The sequence below is a fragment of the Mustela lutreola genome, chromosome 3 (assembly GCF_030435805.1).
Source record: "Mustela lutreola isolate mMusLut2 chromosome 3, mMusLut2.pri, whole genome shotgun sequence".
Classification (NCBI taxonomy): Eukaryota; Metazoa; Chordata; class Mammalia; order Carnivora; family Mustelidae; genus Mustela; species Mustela lutreola.
Window position 1 is genome coordinate 137,800,091 of NC_081292.1, and position 25,038 is coordinate 137,825,128.

Sequence of the window (25,038 nt, forward strand, 5' to 3'; positions counted from 1 at the left end):
AGTTCATCAGATGTAGCCTTAGCATAGGCGAGGATAACAAATTTCCTTGCAATAAGTCCAAAGTTCTTAGGAAAGACAGCTAGAAAGAACACCTTTTAAAAAAGAATGTTGTGTTAAGTATTCTAAATCTGCTAACAGGTAGTGGCTAAGAGATCTTTTTGGGTCGGTTACTCTTCCCTTTTATGACTACCAACCCCCCCCCCCCCCCCCCCCGCCCCAAGAGATTGCCAGCTGTGGTTCTCTTGGTTAAGGAAAAGCTCCAGGGTAGTACACCTTCAGTGCCACCTGTTAAGAATCCAGAAAGTCTCTTCTGATGGGACTCCCAATAGTTGTCTGAAGTGATTATTATAGCTTTCTTATAAATAGCGTAATAAGGAATGTTAGATGATGGGAAGCTAAGGTGTCATCTTGCTTCACTAACAAATTATTTTGACATGGAATTTGAGTCAGCCACTTAAAAAATCTACCCTTATGGCTTTACCTAGCAAAAATTCCTTCTAGTTTCCACTATTCTTACCTAAAGGTCTATGAATAATGTTTCTTATTTTAATGTTTCATGGGTATTTTTGCAGAAAACTGGCATAGGAGTGTTGTGGGTGTTTGTATTTATACTGCCTTTATTATCTCTTTTATTTTCTAGATGAGAAAACAGGTCCAAAAAGGCAATGTTGGTATCATATATGAAACTCGCTCCTGGGGGGTACTGAAAGTTAATAAAATCAGTAAGATCTAGAAGACATGATATTCCTATATGACAAGTAACTGAAAGTTATTAAGTAGAAGTATACTGCTAATCTTTCAGGATGGTAAAGGAAACCGACTTTCATTCTCCCCCCAGGCCCATACTTTCTTTGAGTTATAGCAGTGAAATATGACTGGGCTGGGTGAAAGGCAAGATTACAGGACAGTGCCTAGGAGTCCAAGATTCAGGGTAAAAGTGGAAGGAAGTGAGTTCTGCTAGGAGTTTCTGGTGGAAGCCAAGAAATGGTAGGTGGGCCCTGGTGGGAGTTTGTGATGATAAAATCAAGATGAGTGCTTTCTCCCCAATCTCCAAGTATGGTTTTTTGTTTTTTTGCCATTTTTGGTTAATTTTGGCTTTGCCAATGCAAGTCAGCAAGTTCCAGTTTTCAGCAACCCCTGCAGATTCTTCCTAAAGTCAGTCCTATCAGTAATAAATCGCAATCTCCTTCTACACTGTCCCCCAAGTGTCACATTCCTAAGTTACTAATGTACTGATATGGAACAGGAAGGAAGTCTCTTGTGCCAAAGGATCAATGATTTAAGAATGTAAATACTATTTTCTAGTGCCAAAACCCAATATAACACACTTTGTCAAGGATGAAAGGGAAAAAGTTAATGTATTTTTGTATATCATATCTTCCAGTAAATGAGGATGACTTTAATTAGAGGACTTTAATTCTCCTTTTAGCATTAAAAAACTGAAGCAAACAGAACAGACAAGCCCAGAAACCCTCTGAGAACTCTGTGCTAATGAATTCTGTGACCAGTGTATTACTAATGCTGAAAAATGATGACAATATGTGAGCAAGAAAATCAGTTAGCAGCAACAGCATTCACCTACAAAATCAGAAACGGAGTACAGGCAGGAAAATTAAAAGACTGTAGATTCATAGGAGTATCTGTGAGTAAGTACTTTGGTTATCCTATTGTGTTCAACATTTTCCCAATTTCTATAGAAAACAGTACTAGATTTTTGTATTTCAAGTACAAAAATGATTTTCCTAAAACACTGGTGCCCTCCCTCCACCACTTCTGCAGCAGCATTGTCAGAAAGGAGGTCTCCAGAGTACTGCAGCGGTTGCGGCCTTAGGCAGCTCGCAGGTTAGCAAGCTCACATGGATCCTGACATCAAGACATTGACTGCAATTCATCGAACACAGTCAGAGAACTCTCTTTCCCGTGACAGATAACCACTCAAATGGATTTTCACAGGGCCTGGTAACCTTCTCAAAGTAGAATATTAGGGACCTCCATATTCTATTGAGGACAAGTGTTTTCTACCTTAAATATAGTCAAAACATTGTCCTAATAATGAATGAACTGCAACTTCATGTTAACTAAATATTTCTAGTTGATCCCCTAGTAATACCATACCTTCAGTTCCCAGGATCCATGTGTCCTTGAGTTACTGTTTCTAGAAAAGGAAATAATGCAATCCATTTATTAGAATTCAGATATTAAAATGAAACTTATCTAATAAGGATGACCTTTATGTTTTCTCTCTTTACTGAAGTCATATGTAAAAATAGTAGTTATGATTTTAATAGAGCTTACCATCCACATATGGCAAAAATTAAAATTTGCAGGTGGTTATACTCCTGGATGAAAAGGCCATATATATATTTCATATTTGTTCTTGACCTCACTGAGTTTTAGGCAAATAATTAAGAAGTTACTGAAAATTAAACTGCACCTATAAAAGATTTGTGGGTGCACCAAAAAAAGCATTCATTTTGTAAAAAAGATTCACTTTGAGTTTGTAAAAATACTCAGATACATATATGTTTATTTCTGTACTCCTGTGATTATTCTATTTCAGTTTTTTAAACACTGATGATAATTACATCACCTTCATGCTCCTTTGCCATTTAAAAGGAATGATACCTATCTATACACTTCTTAGAGACAAAATCTTTGATGATAATTCATTAAAATAATTTACTTCAAAATAAATGTAAATAAGAAATGAAATTAGGTAGAAATTTTGAGTGGCAAAAAGCAAATAATTACCATCCTATACAAACATCAAAAAATATTTGCTAACATGAAAAGCTGGCCTGACATCTTGCTATTTATCTCTAAGACTGCTTGTGTTTTTAAATTTCTTATTGTAATTTATTACGTACTGATATTAAAGCAGATGCTAAATTCTAAAAAATGCTTAAAGTAAAAAGACTCAGGAAGTTCTCAAAGTCTTATTTTTACAATAGTCCAATTTAAGGTCCAACATACAGAATCTCTTAAGGCCAGTGTATACTACAAAGTCCATTCCATTGACTATCCTATCAAAATCGCTTAGGAAGCTTATTGAGAAACTCAGTTCCAAATGTGTAGACTCGGTGTACCTGTATCTTAAACAAATAACTGAGGTAATCTTGGGGACACTAAAGTTTAGAACTAAAGTTTAGACACTAAAGTAAGTTTCATTTCATGCTCAAGTACCTTAAATAACACTGGAATGCTGCCCTTCACAGTTTCTGAGTGGCAATGTTTATCACCACCTAGTGGTAAAATCTCTTATTTCTATTTTCTGTCTGTTCATTGAGATCATGTAGGTCCAGGTTAAAAGAAAATAGCATTCAGAGAACATGAAAATTTTAGAGTAATAATTTCCTTAGTTTTTTGCATTAATTTTTATCTACAGTGGGATAAAAAACACACACAAAAAATTACAAATAAAACCACACCACTACCACTGAGTAAAAACAGTAGTATATACTGTAGAAGAATGTTTCCTGAAACAGGATCGTTGTAATATCAGTGCCCTGTTAGGAGTATGCCTCTAAAAACACATTTCCCAGTGCAAACTATGGTCTTCTTTTGGAGATACAGAGAAGATAAATATTAGCATATTAAAGGTTCTGAGAAGTTTCATGCTCAAAAAAAATCTGTGCAATAATAACCAAACATTTTCTAAACATCTTCGACCATGAAAACTTTGTCCCTAAAGAAGACTTACTGACTTCTCTCAAGATACTAGTATTTCAAGGAACATAGCTTGGGACATGGTGCTCTACAAACAGCAAATCTGATGCCTGCTTTCAGCATCTACAATCTACCATAAAAGACCTGACAATGAATGTACAAGAAAGTTTTGATCAGGGTTTATTTTAGATACTATTTATATTTGAACCACATATTTCAAAGAGAAGTTTATTCATCTGAATTGCTTAAATGCACACCTAATAAAAACCCCTCTATGTTGGCAGTTTTAGTAACTAACATATGCTGATCATCTAAGTATCTATGTTCTCATACCCAAAGTGCATTTGAGAAGTAAACATTTAATACAGGAGCACTAGATTATTAAACACTATTTCTTAGGTTTTAGAACCTCCTGGTTTTAAGAAAAACGTGACATTGTGGCTTTTAAAAATACACTTTTAGGGCTCAACTACAAGCGACAACTGAGAGATGCAGCTGGAAAACCCAACAGAAGGCTGCACTGTAAAAGCAGTGGTTTGCAGGCAGAGAACTATGCTACAAAATCTCTTCAGAGTTTATATGAAAGAATCAAGGAACTAAATCTACAGAAGACACCTTATTGAAACCACAACTGGTTGCTGAAACTGGCTCCCTGACATCAAATGCGGAGTGGAGAAATTGGGATTATTTCAGCCAAACAGAAAATCTGGAGCTCAGGAAGGTATATGATAGCAATCACCCGAAAGATTCAACTTCTTCTAAATGGCCCAGTGAAAAACTTGAAGACTAAAAAGGTGAAAATTGTGAGGAATCAGATTTTTATCAATTATGAGGATCAAATAATGATGCAATGGACTCAGGTACGAGTTAAGAGAACACCTTCCCTACTTTTATACTGTGTAGATTAACCAGCTGCCAGATACATTTCTGGGGGAATTCAAGTATTCCTTGAGTGGTAGAGCCTGATAATCTGTGGGGCACAATCTGGTTCCAATCTGTGAAAATGAAACTATGTGCACAGTAAATGAGTTTAGGATGAATAAGTCTACCTGTTGGTAATTAATACTCAACTCCCTTCACTTAGGTTTTGTTTTTGTTTTTTTCCTTTCAAATGAGAGCATTTACTTTCTTCTCAAAATATGCCATTTGGTTCACAAAGATTCTATTCTCATTCAGTCAGTCTTGCCTGGGAAGATGAGATTGGAAATTTTCTCATCTAAATTTACTAAAATTATGGATTCAAAAAAAAGGATTCCAATTTTTCAAGGGAGGGATGTCAAACTGCAATCAATACTCTCTTATGCTCAGTGAATTTAATCCTTCATTATTTTTAGTTTAACTTAGAATGTGAGAGGCATAATGAGGAAGTAATTCAGTGGTTTTAATAACTGCATACCATTTATAATACCTTTTTTAAGATGCTGAGTTTCTGACACCTTTTTTGAGCGGCTAAAAATTTTTCTTGGATTTTCAAAATACAAGCAGAGTAGGGTCCTAATTTTTAATCTTTTTGAAATGACTATTCTTTCTCTCATAGTCTGTTCTGAAATAACTCACACATCATATTTTTGCTGCAGCCATTATATCTTGTATTTATAAAGGGAAAACGTCTGATTTATTTATTTAAACTTATTATCCATAATAACCTGAGACTCTTTTTTAAAATTACCATTGCTCTATAATCTTCAAAGATCTTTACAAAATTACCAACAAATTTTCGTATAACTATAAAAATACAGTATAAAATATTTCTGGTATGTCTTTTGGCTCTTGCCTCAGATTAAGTGTAAGTAAGTAGCCAATCTGCATGTGTAGGTTGAGCAGCAAATTACCATATTTTATTGAATCTAAGATGCAGTTGACTGAAGGAAGCACCATTATTTCATGTTCCATTAAGAAATAAAAACAGTATGGCACCTAATTGATATCAAGATGTTTCCAATTTCAAAAGTATAAAAATATGAAAAAAGGTGCATCTCAAAATCAATGAAATATGTCATTTTATCAAATTCTAAACACTATTATATGTTTTATTCTCTTCTTTCACATAAATAAGGCATGATTTAGTCGAGCAAAGAAAACTTTATTTCTGCTACATATAACAACATATTGCGCTAAGAAACAACTATTATATTAGTTTTAGCACTGACATGTGAATTCAAAAATACATGTCAACAATCCGTGCTCCCCAGACAAAACAATGTTGTGCACAGACTATCAGAGATATGAAAAAAAAAGCGGTCAACTGTCCACAGGGAATGCGTCCAGTCACATTTTCAGTCAGTCAGCTGAGGATTATGTCATTATTTAGTCTTTGTTCTGTAGAAAGAACACAACAGAAGTATGAAAATCATCACCTGAAAGGAAACAGCTGTTGTATTTAGTATTCCTAAAACGTTAGGAATTTCCTTTATTTCAAAATAACCAACGTTATCTGCTTATTTAATCACAGATGCCCCCAAATAAGCAAAACCAAACTTACTCAGAAGAATGATGTAAGCAGGTACTGAATTCTGGAGGGAAAATGCTGTGAATTAATACAAAATCAGGATGCTCTGAAATACTAAAATTTTTATTTTCCTCAAACAGAAAGAGAAACACATTTTGTAAATTAAACCTAATTCAAAATAGAATTCAATTACTTTCAAAGTTATATTCTTAGACCAGTTTCTTTCCCTATTTCAAAGGTATAGCTCACTTAATCCTAGGCCTATTTCTCAGAGACAAAAGGAACCGGCCTTTATGAGTGGTACTTATGTCCCCCAAAATCAAGGAAACAAATAAAAAAATGCTCCCCCTCCCTAAGAATTTCAATTGCCATAATCATGTAAAATTTGAGAAACTCTTTCATATTATTTTACTGAACCTTAAAGTAATACATTTATTTATGGGGTGCCTGGGTGGCTCAGCCATTAAGTGTCTGCCCTCAGCTCAGGTCATGATCCCAGCCAGAGTCCTGGGATCAACCCCACAACAAGCTCCCTGCTTAGCGGAAGCCTGCTTGTTCCTCTCCCACTCCCCCTGCTTGTGTTCCCTCTCTTGCTGTCTCTCTCTGTCAAATAAACAAATAAACTCTTTAAAAATAAATAAATAAATAAATAAAACCATTTATGTAATATACCAACAAAGGAGGAGAATCTCATGGAGTCCACAGTAAAGAGAAAATCTACAGCAAAAATAAACTCAAAAAATGTCCTGCAACTTCCAAAACATTCAAGACCAATACAGCTGGTTATGTCCTACCATTTTCAGCGAACCTGACCCAACTTTATCTTTGCTCTGAATAGGTACAATGGTTCAATAAAGGAAAAGAGGATAGATCTGTAGTTTAAGAACAGTCATGCTGAAGACTATGCACTTTCTCTAATGTAGGGAACAGGATGAATGTATATCATTTTTACAGGGAAAAATGTGGTATTATAAAGCTTCATTCGCACAGCACCAGCTGGCCATATTTTGTATCATTAAATTTTTAGTTTCTGACCATTTTGATAAGATGACATCTCAAAGATTCACTGAAATCACCAAGGCAAGAGCTTTAGCTCACACTTGCAAAACGTTATTATATTTCATAAGGAATTCCAATTAATTTTCTCTCAATAATCCTGTTAAAACAATCAGCCTCATAAAGGTGAAGAGATCTGCCCAATCACAGTCAGTTAAATGTTGACAGAATTCCAAGGCAGATCTTCTAATTTTTAAGTTTAATATTTTTGTACTATACAAATAATCACTAGGAAAGGCTCAACCACAGGAGTAATTCATGTATTTCCCCCATGTTAAGAACTTAGTATTACTGTCCTTTTTCAAAAACAAAGATTCTTTGAATAAAAGAATTGTTAGCTATATGTTAAAATATTCACAGGCACAAACACATTTTAGCTATTTTAGAAGATAGCTTGTCTAACCAGAATTCAGGTCTTAACATTTTATTTGTAAATGTAAAAAGACAGCTTTGTTTTAAGAAGGACTTGCTAATTCTTTTTCATTGGCATTTTAAAATTTGTACATTGTATGGGGTAATAGAAATGAATTTTGTGACTAAATAAAACATTTCAAGATATTTCTAAATTAGGATTATTCATAATGGGCCCAACGGGCATTTCCTATTGCCAACAGCCTTCTAGGAAGGAGGAACTAAATCACCTGACTTGCTCTATCAGAAAAAGGGTCATCACCAGTAAGGCTTGTGACAATTCATTCGGATATTTGCTAGTTGCTATAACTGGTCATAAAGAAAACGAAGGTAAAAGAAAATGGCTTTCAAGTCAGTAACTTGCAAGACAATCTTAAGGGCTTGCTGATCAGCAGTGGGCTTGGGAAGCTGGATGTGAGGGAAAAACTCTCAGCTGCCCCTGAAACCTAGAATTCACTGCCAGAATAAAAAAAGTGAAAGAGTTGAACATTTCTACTTTAAAGAATGTTTCCCTCGGCCATGGAGGTATGTGTTGACTATCACAGAAAAAGAAATGTATTTGATTTCTGAAAACTAAAAGAAAAAGGAATTCATATGGCTGTATGTATTATTATAATAGACAAGAGTTTTTGGTAAACTGTCAGGGTTCCTTTTTTAATACATATATACATATAATAATACTTTCTGAATATGTGGTTTTAATTCACAAACTCACACATTCAAGTCCAGAGAAAAGCATTTAGGTTCAAAAGGTCCAAAAAGATACATTATTTGATACTGCTTTTTAGCTCTTTCACTAGTGAGTTGTCAAAACACTCTTTATAAAGGTTATTATAAATTATATTAAGTTTTAACTCAAGACATTAATCCTTCAAGTTAAAAATCTTTAGAGCTATTTCAATTTTGAGGATAGCTAAACATATGGTAAAAAGTCAAATTCTTAATATTTAAGATATTCACAAACAAAAAAACCCACTGTTTAATTTTCTACATTAAAAGCTGATTTTATTTCATAGAAGGGCAAAAAATTCTCTCAGTAAACATCAAAAACATTTAAGTTTATAAAGTTCAAGTTTAAAAAACATATTATGAAATTAACCCAACCTGTGGTTTTATTAGCCAACCTTTAAGTCACAATGCTTCTAATTGACAACTTCCAAATCCCTGAAAAGAAACTCCATACATATTCTTCCTGTTATAATATCTGGCCAATGTGCTATTCAAATTCAGACTAAAAAGGGCTTACCTCAAAAATCAGTAAGTTCTTTGTCGTTTGTTAGATTCTTCTCTTGGGGAATCCGCCAGCATAACTTTAAGTCTGACTCCATTTAGGATCTTTCCATGTAAAGTAGTAATGGCATCATTGGCACTTATTCTATCTGCATATTTGGCATACCCCACGTTTTTTCCTGACACAAGGTAAACTTCGATTAGGTTACCAAAACGACTGAAACGAAGTAAAAAAAAAAAAAATCAAATGAAATTGATAAAAATACAACCTGATCAGTTCCACTCTTCTCCCACATCCCATCAAGTCAATCTTCCTTCTCAAGCACATGCTCTATTAGTCAAGTTCTTTTCATTCTCACTCAGGTCTCTTTCCTCATTCAGCCAGTCATTATCTTTTCCTTGGAATGCTCTAAATTCCTCACTTGTTTCCCTGCCCTCTGGGCTTGTCCCTATCTAATCTATTATTTACCTTCCTAGTGATCTTTCCAAAACACAGATATGATCATTTCCATCCCCGAAGGATTCCATCCAAGGTAAGGACAAACTCCCCAACATAGCCTGTGGGCTTTTCCTGAGATGGGCCTTGTCTTCTCTCCCTTCAACCTCCCTTTCAAATCCCATATTCTAACCATCTCCTTTCACATTCTCTCTTGCAGGAATAACCACCCCTACAACATCCTTTTTTCTCTAAGTTGTTTTTATCTGTTTTAATTATACATTGCTTCTTAGAGCTTTAGAAGTAGATACTTCCCTTATGTATTTCATAGCCTGGATATTCCTTTTCACAACACCAACCTCACTAGGTTGTAGTATCCTACTTACTCATTTGTCTGTCTCCTACAGGAGATAAGCTCTCAGAGGACAAGAACTACTATGTCTTATTTACATCATATGTTTGGTTTACACAATGTCTCTTGCACTTAGTATGACAACTGCCTGGCATAAAGGAAATGTTTAGGAAATAGACTACATGAATCAGTTAAATAAAAGACAAAATATTTGAACTACTGGTATTTTGTGTGACTCTTCAATGAGCTTCCTATTTTTCAAAATTTGCTAACATTGTTATAAGGCAAATAAAAAAAAGACCAAAAAGAAATAAGATTAAAGGAGTTCTATTAAAAACACAAAAATAAACAAGAGCCTTCCTTTTTCTATATTTATTATGTACTCTTACTTACAATCAAATAATTGTTTACTCAATACAATCCTTAAGGATCCAACAGAGTGCTAACAAAATAGAAATGCTGTTTTATATTTTGTTTCTATTTCTGATAGAAAATTATTTCTATAATTCAACTCTGTTCAGTTGAATTACAATCACAAAGGAAAAGTTATGTAAAAAGAATTCTACAGGGCAGGTCTACGCAGATATGTATTTTCTATAAAGAAACAAATGATTTGTCCATTTTATGCATGCAACTTTTAAAAAACAATACTATGTTATTTATATCTTCAAAACAAAATAATAGGAAATTCTGTGTGGAGACTTAAGATATATAATAAAGAAGAGAGAGAAATGATCATATATCTTAAAAGGTGATATAAATAGGAATTTTTTTAACTGCAGAACAAATCCTTTCTATCTGTTAAGTATTGGGTATAGAAAGTTTCAAGTTTGTGAGAGGGCTTAAATGACTGGTTTAAATAAATTATATTATAAAACGTAAATTTGTAGAATTGAAATCTTACCAGAATATATCCTCTAATACATCTAAAGGTAAAGGATGAGGATTAAACACGATAAAAAGTCTTTCTTTCACAGGAGTTTCAGGAGGGGCTTTCTTTTTGCATGATGGAAGTACAACATCTGTCTGGATTTGAGGCAACTGTGATCCAGAATTTCCTCCAAATTGCTGTTGAAGAGTTAGGTACAAAATAAGAAAAAGAAAAACTGCACTGTAAGGATTTTAAGCCAAGAGCTAAAGAGATCTATATCATTACTTCTATATGATCTTGTACTGTAGCTCTGAACAGTTTCTTACATAGGTAATAAACAAAGGCCACATTTATTTTATAACCTACTGATGTATCAGAGAGGTTAAGTTCTCATGTACTTACCAGAAATTGCTGCTGACTTGGGTTATTCCACACCATTGATGCAAGCTGTGCTGCTACCATCTGCGTTGCCATTTTTCTAAGAAGACTAAAGAATAGAACTGATGATTTACAGAAAACCAGAAACATTCAGTTTCTTACCCGTTTTGTGTGACTTCCTCACTCAAGAGGTTAACTATTTCCATTCTTATTCTTCAAGTCCTATCATGTATACCCAGAACCCTGCTTTAGACCCCCTGAGATGGTACTTACTCTGTTGCATTACTCCCATCATCAATGAAGGAAACACCTATCCGATTCCCAGGAGGGTATTGAAACCCATGTAACTTGTATTTTGCATAAATAGCTGATGCTACATTGAAATACTGAACCACTCCATGACCTAAAACAAAGTAGAGAATATCAGGAGTTAAAAAGAAAAAAAGAGGGTACCTAAAGCCTGTCTTGCCACAAAATGAAGCAATATAGAAATAGCCTGGTATCATACAACTAGTAAACACAGAGTCAAAGGGAGCAGAAAACAAAGTTTTCTTATACATACGTATAACAACTATGTTCCTACAAAGTCTAAACCAGACTTTGGCAAAAATATAAACATATTTTAAGGAAAATGTTAATTATTGGAGCAAGTTCTGCCCAATGAATTTAATTTTAAGATATGGGTGTTTCTTATATGATAGATATACCTAAAACCAGTTCTTCTTAAATTTTTATTCTTTGAAATCTGCTTTGAAATTTTAAGGTTTTCCCTATCATACTGAGTAGGAAATGAAATGAGGAGAATATACAGTCTGATAAGAACATATAGTCAACAAGCTCGCTGCAGTGCTAGAGAAGGAAAAGTGATATTGATAAAAAACCAAAAGGTAGGGAACAGAGGCTCTCAGATTAGAAGTCACATATTTCACATTTCTTTGGAGAGCTTTCAGCTAAGGAGAAAGATTTCAATTCAGGAGGGTGATGCTGAAGTGGGGGGATAATTTTATACCAGAGTCCATATATGGATAGCCCAAGAGCTTATAACAGAACCAAAAGGTTTTCATAATATATAACCTTCACATATAATATAACGTAATATAATATAATATAATATAATATAATATAGTATAATATATATAGACTATATAACCCATATATATATATCACTTGGGGGAAACACTTGGGGGAAGACACTGCTATAATTTCATGTTCCTCTCTAAACCGAAGTACCCCAACTTTTTTTTTTTAAAGATTTTATTTATTTATTTGACAGACAGAGATCAGAAGTAGGCAGAGAGGCAGGCAGAGAGAGAGGGAGGAAGCAGGCTCCCTGCTGAGCAGAGAGCCCGACGCGGGGCTCGATCCCAGGACCCTGAGATCATGAGCTGAGCCAAATGCAGAGGCTTTATCCTACTGATCCACCCAGGCACCCCACACCCTAACATTTTAATGAAATTAAAATTCAGAAAGCAAAGGAACATATAAAACTAATTCAGACAGAACTCTATGATGATACCTCTATTAATAAAAAGGTGTCCCAATAACACATACTTTTTATCAGACACATTCAACCAGAGAAAAGTTACAGAAGGTAAAGGAACACATTTCAACATATCAGATAAAAGGGAAAGAAATACAAAACAAACAGAATTATACATAACAACGAATGTGCCCAAAACCACAAACTGTGTGCCTTAGAATCAGAACACAGAATGATAGTCTAAGGCTGGGTTAGGGTTGGAGATGGTCCAAAGTAGGCTCAGATGGGCAGTTATACTAAAAGACTAGGGCTGGGTAGAGTAATAGTGAATTAAGTGCATGTATCTGGGTGAAGAGTGGCACCATTCCAGGCCTACCAGCCCAGATGACTTGACTCACTTTCCTACTTCCCCTTAAATCCATCACACCCTATAAGGGCTCAATCGAGTCTATCCATAGAACTAGAACAGATGCCAAGTATGACCTCTCCATACTACCCCTCGTCTCCAATTCTCTAAAGCAAACCAATAAGCTCCTGAGATTTCCTGAGTGCCCATGATGTGCCAGGACTTGCATTAGGTATTTTTACATACAGCATTCCTAATTCTTATCTAACCCTGACATAGAAGGTATTAATAATCCCCTTTTATAGATGAAGAGAGAGAGATTCAGAAGGGATAAGCAGTTTGCCAAGTTCTCAGAGCTGCATGCCAGTGCTAGGATTTGCATCTGAGTCTGATGTGAAATGGAATGCCAACCATTTTGCATTATGCCACGATAACTCCATTTTTAAGAAGCCTTAAAAAAAAAAAACTTAAAAAATTATGAAGATGGTTAAGCCAACACTAGATATTAGGTTTAGTTAATTAACTAGTTAGTAAGTTCAAATGGCTAATATTAGAGCCTTGCTTCAAATTTTTTTAAAAAAGATTTTACTTATTTATTTGAGAGAGAGAGAGAGGGAACATGCTGGGGGAGAGAGAGGGAGAAGCAGACTCCCTACTAAGCAGGAAGCCTGACATGGGGCTTGATACCAGAGTTCAAGACCTGAGCCAAAGGCAGATGCTTAACTAATGACTGAGCCACCCAGGCACCCCAGAGCCTTGCTTCAATTAAGACTGGGAAGAAGTAGAGAAAGAAGTAGGGCAATTAGATGCTTGAAATGAAGGGAAGGAGTTTCATTTTGGGTATAAAGTTTGGAAAAAAAAAAAAAAAAAGAGAGAGAGACACTTAGGGATGAGGAGGAAACTTTGAAGGGTTTCGGAACTTTGCCTAACATTAATCAGGAGTATAGGGACCCCATTCTGAGGTCCAGTTGGTTATACAACTGGAAACAGAATGCTCCATTTTGTGGGAGTTAAAATATTTTTTAAAAATATGTGACATTGTATAAAGGAGATATATTCTCAGGGGTTTATTTGTTAAGGTATCACTGTAATTAAAAGTTTAAAACGGAGAAAAACAAAAAATTGTCATAGAAAGAGTATTTGACATAAAAAGCGTCACTAGAGAAAAGATATTTTAACCAAACACAGTATATTAAAAAATAATAGACATTATTTTACCGTAATTAGAATAAGGATCTCGTTGAACTTCACAGTATTCCAATCCTGGTACTATATCAAAAATACTGAAAAGCTGCTCTTCAGTGAAAGGAACTCTTGATACAACTGACAAGCGTTTGGAAATAGCTTCTTGGCCTCTGTTGTCATTCTTGTCAAAACCTGAAAACTCAGATTGTTGTTCTCCAACAATATAAAAAGAAAAGTATATCTTTTAATTTCTATACATTCAAGAGTTCACTTAACATTTTAGGTTCAAGTAAGTAAGATGAGCTGTGACCAAGTCCAATGCATTTGACCAAGGCACTATATTTTGTAGCACGCTCTTGGCCATTAGCACTATCAGAAGGGATCAATGGTGTGAAAACAGACAACTCTTCCCACTGTGCTTATGACACAAAAATATAAGCAGAAATGTGTAGTATAACTTCAGAGGAATACGTTTAATATGCAAACCTGCAAAATATGGCAAGTATTTTGCCTAAAACAAAGATTATGTTAAATAATATGTATAGGACTTACTTTTATCACTCACTTCTCCCTTTTGTTAACTTCTATATTTGTCATTCCTTTCCTTTCTCTAGCCCTAATTTTAAAGCAGCAGTACCTTAGGGATAAAATCTCAGGACTCATACTGAGGGGATATCAGTATAGGTCTTTCATACTTTTTGGCCCTTACAGAGGCAGAAGTTTCCTGAAAAAACTGGCAGTGATGTAGTTTAATATTTAGATAATACATAACTGACCACAGAAAACTATAATTGGAAATTAGAATTCTATAAACAATGCTTATATATTGTATTATATATTATATACAAAATGCTTATATAATGTACAATTTCCAATTGGTTTTCTATGTTACACATAGCGTTAAATATGCAAGTGTTAAATATTAAGACCATGAGGAGTCATGACAAACTTACCAAAAAAACCCCACATTAACTTTTATTCACTAAGTGAGATTTACAGACTACTTATAAAAGAATATTTTATAAAATCCAAATCCGACTGTATATATTACATACACTATTAAAAGAAAGGATAGCTTACTCACCAAATGGAAACATATTTACTCTAGGTTCATGTCCCAATGTCTCCTGCCTCATGTTACTGTAATAGTCTTGTTCCGAGGACTCAGATGCTTTATTTTTAGGTTCAGCCAAGATTGCCCTAAAACCTGAAAAAGAGAATCTATGACTTTCAAAGTTCACAGCAAATTTAGCACACCTGCAAATATACTTTATTGCTAGTGCTTGACTTAGCTTTAGAACTATAATTGTACAAAACAAAATCTATGCAAAGGCCATCTGTACCACACCTACTTCTTTTTGGAAGATGGTAAAAAATAAATAAAAAGAGCAAGAATCTCAAGTTATGGTCAAGGCAGACACTGAAGATCAGTAGTTCTACCCTATCCTTTCCAGTCTCCTCCCTATTACAAATAACATCCTGGTTTGTTCCCCTGGCTCAATATCAAAATCCTGTAGGGCTCTTCACATTCAACCTGTCAGCAAGATTCTTCCTTTGAAATACACTTACAAGATGTCTTTTACTCTAGCTTCCCTGCCTTTGTTTCTAAGTCAGATTCCCTTCAATTAATTCCAACAACTCATTAACTGGTCTCTTTGCCTCTGGATCAAAGGTTTTAAGTAGGGGTTTGAAGATGAAATTCAAATAAGTGGGAAGATTCCATGAACTCTCTGAAACTTTAAACAATACGCTTACGTATATGTGCACATGGGCATATTTCAAAGAGGGTTCAGAGCTTTCATCATATTATTCAGTGGCTCCAAAAAGGATAAAACCAAGTCACTCTGAATTCTTTCTCTGAAAATCCATCCCTGATACTGTGGTTAGAGCAACTGTCCTGAAACAGTTATTTTTCTCCTTTTAAAGCAGTCTACAATGGAATCCTGAGGTTGAACTCTTCATAACCTCCCATGTATGGTGTCAATGGTGTTAATTAACTTTGTCTCCTAATTTCTCAATAGGATTAATTAGGCCTTATTCAGACTTTTGCCTTCACAGTATTAAGCAAAGACATGTTTACCCCCAGCTCTGTGCCTTTGTTAACACTGCTCTCACCTTCTGTCCTGTACTCTATACCAGATGTCAATCTTACCTCTAGAGGTGTTCTCATGTCCTCAATGCACTTGTTTCTCACCACTGCTGGACTATACCACATATTTTTGAACATTTTCTCATTTGGCTAATTTCTATTGAGTCTATTATAAACGGCAGTTTCTTTGATAGAGATCTCAATAAATCTTTACAGAGGGTCTATAACTGTACTAGGTACTAGGAATGAGAGAAACAAATAAAACACTCCCTGCTTTCAAAGAGCTTTTTAAAAAAGTCTTCTATAATTCTTTATTTTTTGCCTATTAGAGCTTGGCTACCCAAAATAATTAAGTTCCTTAAAAGCTATAAATTTATTCCCTTTGTATCTTTTTACTTAACATATTGCTGGCTGGTTGAGAAATACAGAAGGATCTGAGAGGAAATTTTGATATGTACCTCAGGGTTATTTAAGAATTCTACTGATCAGGATTAATTCTTTCTAGTACATATAGATCTTTATAATATCCTAAAACCTACTAATATAACTAATCCTCATTTCTAAAGGTCACTATAACTAGGAGTGTGACAACAAAGGATATTTTCCTTGGCTGCTTTAAAATTCTTATTCTTCATTATATACAGCAGTAACAGCACAAAATCCAATTAATGTCAGTCTACCTCAAAATTAACCTAATATATATTTAGTTACCTATGTAGGCAAAATTTATACTAAGTCCCATCCTTAACCTTTATGTTTACTAGCATATACTTAATTCTATTTAAGGTGTAGTTTAAATATGAACAAATATACCAGAAAACTTGAGGTTTTTTTAAATAAAGAAAAAAAATTTTTTAAAAGCTGGAAAGGGTAAGTCAATTTTTAAAATTTTAAATTACTATAGGAATAATAACCAAAATGTGCCAACAGTATTTTCACTTGCTAAGTTAATGCAGTTGCTCATATTTCTCTTCAAGATAGTGTCTCAATCAAAACTTAATCACAATCCCAAAATAATTTTCATCCTAGGTATATACATATATTTAAATTCGCATTGCTAGGATTAAATTAGCAAGTGTGCTTATTAGTAAAACCACATGTTAAATTCAGTTATTTAGAATAATAAAAGTTTTTAAAAAGTCTTTAACATGTTAAATGAACACATCCTTACTTCGATCACAGTTTTCTATTGCTTGGGCAGCCTGTGATGGTTTTAAGTATCGAACATAGCCCAAACCTTTACTTTCTCCAGTTACTTTATTCTTAATAATGCTGCAATACTCGATATCTCCATACACCTATAAGAGTTAAAAGAAATGATCGTAGAGGAGTCAAAATCAATAATTGAACAGATTATTTCAGAACTTAAAGTTTATTTGTGCCCCTTATTTGCAAAACTAGAAATCAGAATTAGAATTTACAGCCATTTTTAATAATAGAATCAAAATGTCACAAACTAAAGAGGCATTAGAAAAAGAGCCATACTAACAATATAAGCGAATAATAACATAACCAAAATAATGATTTTCATTTTCATTTGCTGAACATTTGCTTTACATACATTACCTTATTGCTACAATAATCCCTCAGGGATATATGTATAATATGTATGTGTGTATAGATATACACATACCTAATATTTATGTATACACTAATATATATTATATATATTATACTATTTATTTCACAGACAAAGAAACTAGGTCTTTGAGAATCAAATAATTTGCCTATGTCATGGAGGGCAAGTAAGAATGTGTAAATGGTTTTGAAAGCTTCAAAGTCTTAGTCAGTGGTGATTATAAGCTGGAATTGAACCTTCTATATCCAAATTTTTGCTCAGTTCCTTTTTTTATTAAAAATATTTTATTTATTTATTTGACAGAGATCACAAATAGGCAGAAAGGCAGGCAGAGAGGGAGGGGGAAGCAGGCTCCCTGCCGGGGAGCAGGGCTCCATCCCAGGATCCTGGGATCATGACCTGAGCTGAAGACAGAAGCTTTAACCCACTGAGCCACCCAGGTGCCCCTGCTCAGTGCCTTATTAACTGAGCAGGGGCACCTGGTAGTGTTTAGTTATCCTCTCTGTGTCTATCTCTTTACCTGCTAAATGGGGCTAAAAGTTGTACCTACTTCAAAGGGTAATTTTAAGAGTTAAATGAAGGGCACCAGGGTGGCTCAGTTGTTAGGTGTCTGCCTTCAGCTAAGAGTTAAAGGAACTAATAGACCCGAAGTGTCTGGGATACACTAAACATTAGCTACAGCTGTTTGCCTTCTCACAGGATGTAACTGTGTATTCCTTTAAAGAGGAGCTTCTCAAAGTATATCACTAAAACACTAGCGTGCTCAGAAAGTCAATTCTATGGAGATATATGGGATATATATTCTTAGTGTTTATTATTTATTTTTTAAAAGATTTTATTTATTTATTGTTTAGAGAGAGACTGCATGTGTGCGAGCAGGGGGAGGGGCAGAGAGAGGGCGAGAGAAAATCTACAGCAGACTCCGAGCTGAGTGAGGAGCCTGACACAGAGCCTGATGCCAGGGCTCCATCTCACAAACTGGAGATCATGACTTGAGCCAAAATCAAGAGTCAGATGCTTAACCAACTGAGCCACCCAGGCGCCCCCTTAGTGTTTATTATTTATTTCATAAAATTCTCATGTAATCAATTAACAACTTAATTATTATACCTTTGGATAAAAATGTCGTATTTGTTCACTCAGAAAAAGGTAAAAAGTTCTTACTATTGGAGGAAGTTTGGAATATATACGTTTGGTAGCTGTTACTTTTTCAACTCTTGGGGTAGGACAGAGAAAGTTCGGAAATTACTTTTTACTATTTGTTTCTTTTCTTCCTTGCTTGTTGCCTACTTGATTTAGTATTGGGAAACTTAGTAGAAAACGGATAAAAAATTAAAACTCAAAATGATTTAAGAATTGATTTTTAATAATTTTTGTAGAAATATATCATGTATATAAAAGTCAATGGCTAAAAAGAAATTTAAAATTATCTTTAAATTTCACTGAATATAATCTTCCTATATGGTTCAGAGCTGTAGTTTTTTTCCCCCTTTATTTTTTTTTTGTTATTATTTTTTAAGATTTTATTTATTTATTTGACACAGAGAGAGAGATCACAAGCAGGCAGAGAGGCAGACAGAGAGAGAGGGGGAAGCAGGCTCCCTACCAAGCAGAGAACCCGATGCGGGGCTTGATCCCAGGACCCTGAGACCATGACCTGAGCCGAAGGCAGAGGCTTAACCCTCTGGGCCACCCAGGTACTCCTTTTTTCCCCTTTAAATAGAACTCCTTCAGGGGCACCTGGATGGCTCAGATGGTTAAAAGTCTGCGGCTCAGGCCTTGGGATTGAGCCCCATGCTGCATTCCCAGCTCAGCGGGGATCTGCTTCTCCATCTCCCGCTGCCTCTCCCCCTGCTTGTGTCCTTTCTCCCTCTCTCTCTCAAATGAATAAATAAAATCTTTAAAAATAAATAAAATAAATAAATAAAACTCCTCCTAAGGCTTAATTTTAGGACTAATATTCCATAAAGGATGAGCCTTTCTGTGAATAAGTACATCAACATGCCATAGGCTTAGAATAAATACTAGATAATATGGTTCACACACTCAGGCTTACTTGACTTCCCTCAATGTGAGAGCAACAGAGTGGTGAGAGGGTACTTTGAAAGTGTAAAGACCAAGAGCAGCTTCCAGATTCAGACAGCCTGGGTTTAAATCTTTGTCCACCACCTATTGGATATGTGACCTACTTTAAAACTCCAGGCTTTATTTTCCTGAATCCGTGTTTTCCTTAAAGGGGGAGAAAACACCATCATTCATATTTTCCACTTATTTACTTATTTATTTAGTTTATTCTAGGTTTAATATTTTAAAACTAGATGGAAATAGAGGACTTAAAAACAGTTATATATTTATTTATTTAGTTTATTCTAGCTTTAATATTTTAAAACTAGATGGAAATAGATGACTTAAAAACAGTTATTTAAGACATAACACAAACAACACTTAAGATTTAGTAACCATACAACCAGTTTAGGATTCTAAGTTACCACAGATGCTAGTTGATTAGAAAACATAAGTACCTTAAATTTTTCCCGGAGATCTTCTTCTGTGTAGGACTTTGGTATCATAACGAATATTCTTGTGAGTTCTTCATCTTCAACATCGCGATGACTTCCAGATGACCTGGACTGAGCAATGAAAACCTAAGAAACAAAATCCCAAAAATAATGGTTAACTGTTTTCCTATTTCTTACGTACACTTACTTCATTATTATTATGAGATTCACGTTAGGATAAACACAATGTAATAGGATTTTGTCGAAAGTTTTTTTAAAGTAATCTTTACTGCAATGGGTTTTTTTTTTTTCTTTTTTTGCAGTTTCTTTTTTTTTTTTTATGAGATAATACCAATGTCTGCATTGTTTTTTCCAAATGTATTTTACTTTTGCACTTTGGTTTACCAAGAGCAAGTCAGTGCACTGAAAAAGAATGTGTACTCTGCAATAGCTGAGTATAGGGTCCAATAAATGCCAACTACAGTGATTAAAGTGTAAGTATCACATCTTTACTAATTTTGTCTAGGTGTTCCATCAGATACTAAGAGAGGAGTATAAAAACCTGATTGTGAATTTTTCTTTCTCCTCTTAGTTCTATACAATAATGCTTCTTGTATTTTGAAACTATATTATTGGCTTCATAAACATGTGGGATCATTATGTACTTCTGACTGTCATTTTTATTCCCATGAAATTGCCCTATCTCTGTTAATACTTCTTGTGTTGAACACCATTTTGTATGACATTACAAAAGCTTTTTCTATCCTTTCACTTTCAACCACTTTGTATCTTTATACTTTACATGTCTCTGTTAAACAGTACTTAGTTTGGTTTTTCTTTTTTTTAACAAACCCTGATAATCTCTGCCTTTAATTGGCATGTTTAGTCTACTTATATTTAATGTAATCATTGATATAGTTGGGTTTAAGTCTACAATGTATTTATTTTTAATTGTCTTCTTTTTGATATGAACCTTTAAAAAAGTAGCATATTCATATTCTGGATAATCTCAGTGATCGAGTGATTTATGTGAGCAAGAAAATGCACCGGACTACCTAAGGCTCCATTTTCTACTATTAGCAATTTACTTTTACTGAAACATCATCTGTGACATTAGGTAACTCAGATTATTATTATTACTTGGATTATGATATGAGATTATTACTTACTACTTTATAAAATTGTTACAGTTTTATATTATCCTAAAGGAATGTTAAAATCTCTAACTAGGATTGTGATTTATAGAGCTATAAGGATAAGAATTTTAATGACTAGTTTTGTTTTTGATTACTTGAAGACATGTAATAAAATTAACATAAATCACCACACAAAGCCCTTAAGGTTTCTTTTTTCTTCTTCTACTTTAAAGTGGGAGTGAAGGCTGTATACCATTGAAATGGAATTCCAAAGGCGGCAGCAACCCAGAGGACTGAGACTTATAAAAGTCATGAGATTTCAAAAGTACTGAAACAGAAGATTGTATATTTGCTTAGAAAACAGCTGTCGTAGAGGTGTAGGACCTTTTTTTACAAGATACAGCTGGAGACACATTTCTAAATAAGAGTCTACTGTTACTCCCTCAATAAACTTATGCTATATGCCAAGCAGTGTATGAGGTATTAGTAATACAGTACTAAGCAATACAAAAATGACCCACTAGAAAGTCAGTCTTGGAGATATATCACTAGTGAATGATTAGTAGAAAAATGAAATAGGAAACCTTTATGAAAATAAGAAGAAACAGGGAAAAGAAAGAGTCTCAAGTAAGATTTGAGACCAGAGGTATCATCAGATCACAAACTTCTAAATTTTAGAAGACTGGAGTGTTTCAAATTTCCAATAAGGCAGGCAGTGTCTGAGAAGAACACATATATAAGATTTCTCCCGAGACTTTATGTTCACAGTACAAGCTCTAAATAAGAGGCATTCTTGCAGAGCTGAAGATAATGTTGTTGGTCGCAGAATAATTCTTACTTAACCAGTCTTCTGGCTGTAGGCCTAGGGCTATAATTTTCTATGTGTCTTACAGATCCTTTGGAACTTTGCAAAAGCAAACTACACGAGAGAAGTTGAAGCTGAATTAAATTAACTGGAATTACAGAAGAAATAAAAACAAACACAAGTAAAAAACTACAATCCAGTGGAAGACAGACCCAAGCTGAACCCACTGAAAATGAACTTAGACTGCCTAGCTTGGTCCTGCACTGCAACAAACTTCTGGCTAAAACTGAGTGGACCAAAATGTGAAAAAACAACTTAAACTTTAGTTATTTTGGGGAATAACTTCTCTGTGGCTAAAAGGGAGGGTGCATTTCAGTGCTGGGACTTTCACTTCTCTTGCAGGAATTTAATCAAGAAAAGGGAATTACATAGGTTTAAGATTTGGGGCATTTTTTGGATTGCCCACAGACCTCTGTGGTTATACTCAAAGTAAAAAACCCTCTCTGGCTAATTTAATTAGAAGGGGATAAAATTATCAATCTAGGACAGGAGTCAGCAAACCATAGCCTCCTGTTTCTCTACAGCCCATGATCTAAAAATTGTTTTTACATTTAATTTATTTATTTTTAAAATATTTCATTTACTTATTTGACTAAGAGAGAGACAGCAAGAGAAGAAACACAAGCAGGGGAAGTGGGAGAAGGAGTAGCAGGTCTCCTGCTGAGCAGGGAGCCCAATGTGATGTGGGTTCAATTGATCCAGGACCCTGTGATCATGAACTGAGGCGAAGGCAGAGGCCCAACGACTGAGCCACCCAGACGTCCCAGTTTTTACATTTTTAAAGGGCTGCTAAAAACAACAAATAGGTTGGGGCACCTGAATGGCTCAGTGGATTAAAGCCTCAGCGGGGAGCCTGCTTCCCCCTCACTCTGCCTACTTGTGATCTCTGTCAAATAAATAAATAAAATCTTTAGGAAAAACAACAACAACAACAAATAGGTCACAGAGACTGTATGTGGCTCACAACGCCTAAAATATTTACTATCTGTCCTCTTACGTAAAAAGTTTGTCAACCCCTGATCTACCATATGCTGTGGACTTACAATAAATTTTATTAATGACCTGTTCTATTCCATTTCAGAGAGTTGGGGAAGTGGAAATAAAGGGAATGTCTATGGTCTACTGTAATGCTGATATACTCCTAGGCTCCTTCTCTTTTTGTGGATGGAGGGATAGGCAAGACCTCCGGAGACTGATGTATCTCTGTCTTTCACTTGTGTAAGTCAATATGAATAATATTCTTACCAGTTTTCTGTAGTAAATGGGAGGAAGAAAAGGAAAAAAAAAAACGTCAAGGAAGAAGGGAATTTTGCAGAAGTCTCCAACAGAATTACAGGACAGGTGAGGATACTGTTGAAGTAACTGGCAGAGCCTCAGGATCGGGTCCGGAACTGGGTTCACAGCTAGTAAGGAATGCCACTGTGGCTACTACTGACCATAAGGATATACCGAGGGCCTATCTTTTACCAAGCACTGCGCTAAAAGCATAGATTAAGTCAAGTAACTCTCAAAAATCACCCTTCCTGCCACTTGCCAGTCATCTTAATTTTACACAAGTTTAAGTGCTGAAACAATATAAATGCTTCCAGGGTGAACTAAGAGTAGACAAAGAAGCATTTAGTAACAATACAACCATACTGACATCACGATGACTTGGCCCTGCTTAAGGCAGGTTACTTTGGTTGCTTTCAAAGAAAAGTGGCAATAACAAAACGGAAGGTATTACTACTTTCACAAAGAAGGCTTAGTTAAGATCTTAAAAAACACAAAAGCGTGACAAACAGGCAACAGCAGCAGTTAGAGTCACCTTCAAACACTATTTACATGTACCCTTTCGTCTGGTACTGGGCAAACGCCCAACACCAGAGAGGCCACAGTTTAACACACTTTTATCAAGCGGTTAAGCTCAGTAGTATCCTGAAGAAAAGCAAAAAAATAAAAAAAAAAATAAAAACCAAAACGAAAACAAAAACGCCCGTGTTTTACGGAAACGGGGTTCTAAGACTGGAGCTTCAGGAGTGGGCGGTGGAGTCCAGGGCTCCGGAGCAGTGACAGCACAGAGGGGGCAGGTCCAGTCATTGCAGCTCTGCTGCCCAAGTCCGGGCGGTCGCTCTGCCCGCACCGCCCAAACCCAGCACCCCTGTCGCGAACGCCATCCTCCCGCCCCCGGAAGACCAGGTGCTGCCCAGGCCGCGCCAGGGAGCGGATGTATTACTTCGACCCCACGCTGACACAGCCTCAGGCGCGGGAGGCCCCACCCCTACCCACTCGCGCGAGGACCCCAACCCGGGCACCAGCACCTTGATGGGCTTGGTGTCGTTGGGGCTGAGGCACTGGCCATGCATTTCCTCCATGGCCCTGCAGGCCTGCGAGCTGCGGGCAAACTTGACGAAGGCGATGCCCTTGGACTCCTTAGTGTGCTTGTCCCGCACCACCCAGATGTCCTGGATCTCGCCGAAGGGCGAGAAGCGCTCCCTCAGCACCGACTCCGGCGTGTACTTGCTGATCACCAGGAAGATGCGGCTGTTGGGCGGCTCGTCCAGGCTGTCCACGCCCGGGCGGAAGCCTCCGCCGCTCGCACAGCTGCCTGCTTCGTCCATGGCGCTCCGCCCCGGGGCGGGAGCCAGATCCGGGTCCCCTTAAGGTCTCCTCGCTGCCACCGGGCCCGCCACCGCCGCTCCCGCACAGCCAGCCGTTGCGGGTCCGGCGCTCCGCTTCCGGAAGACGCAAGAGTCGGGCGCCGGACCAGCGTCTGGTACCCGCTTCCGGGGAGCGGCCTGCAGCGCCCCCTAGCGATGCGGGGTGGTGGGGAGGCCGACCTGGTCCGGGAGCCCAATCTCGCAGAAACGAGGCTCACATGTCAGGAGTGCCATCCGCATTGCCTGTGGCCAGAACAGCCCTTTCGGGTGCACAGGCTTTCCCAGCGCTGGATTTATTCCCACCCATAGAGCCCAAGCATTCTCCCCCCAAAACTTGCCATCTTCGTTATGAGCTGAGTAGAAGACCACTAT

At 36.2% G+C, this 25,038-nt stretch overlaps 1 protein-coding gene across 2 annotated transcripts; it reads right to left on the reverse strand.

The window, feature by feature from the left end:
• Window positions 1-5,728: 5,728 nt before the first annotated feature.
• RBM45 (RNA binding motif protein 45) lies at window positions 5,729-24,775 on the reverse strand. 2 transcript variants are annotated; one of them, XM_059166943.1, is made up of 11 exons: window positions 24,328-24,775; window positions 20,051-20,173; window positions 17,121-17,247; window positions 14,945-15,067; window positions 13,894-14,073; window positions 11,123-11,252; window positions 10,874-10,958; window positions 10,505-10,668; window positions 8,829-9,029; window positions 6,149-6,179; window positions 5,729-5,985 (listed from the first exon to the last, which is right to left on the reverse strand). In XM_059166943.1, exons 1-9 carry the CDS (start codon window positions 24,625-24,627, stop codon window positions 8,837-8,839), a joined length of 1,425 nt encoding a protein of 474 aa, XP_059022926.1. In that variant the 5' UTR covers window positions 24,628-24,775; the 3' UTR covers window positions 5,729-5,985; window positions 6,149-6,179; window positions 8,829-8,836. The 2 variants fall into 2 exon arrangements, with proteins under 2 accessions (XP_059022926.1, XP_059022925.1); XM_059166942.1 differs by lacking the exon at window positions 6,149-6,179.
• Between the last annotated feature and the right edge of the window lie 263 nt (window positions 24,776-25,038).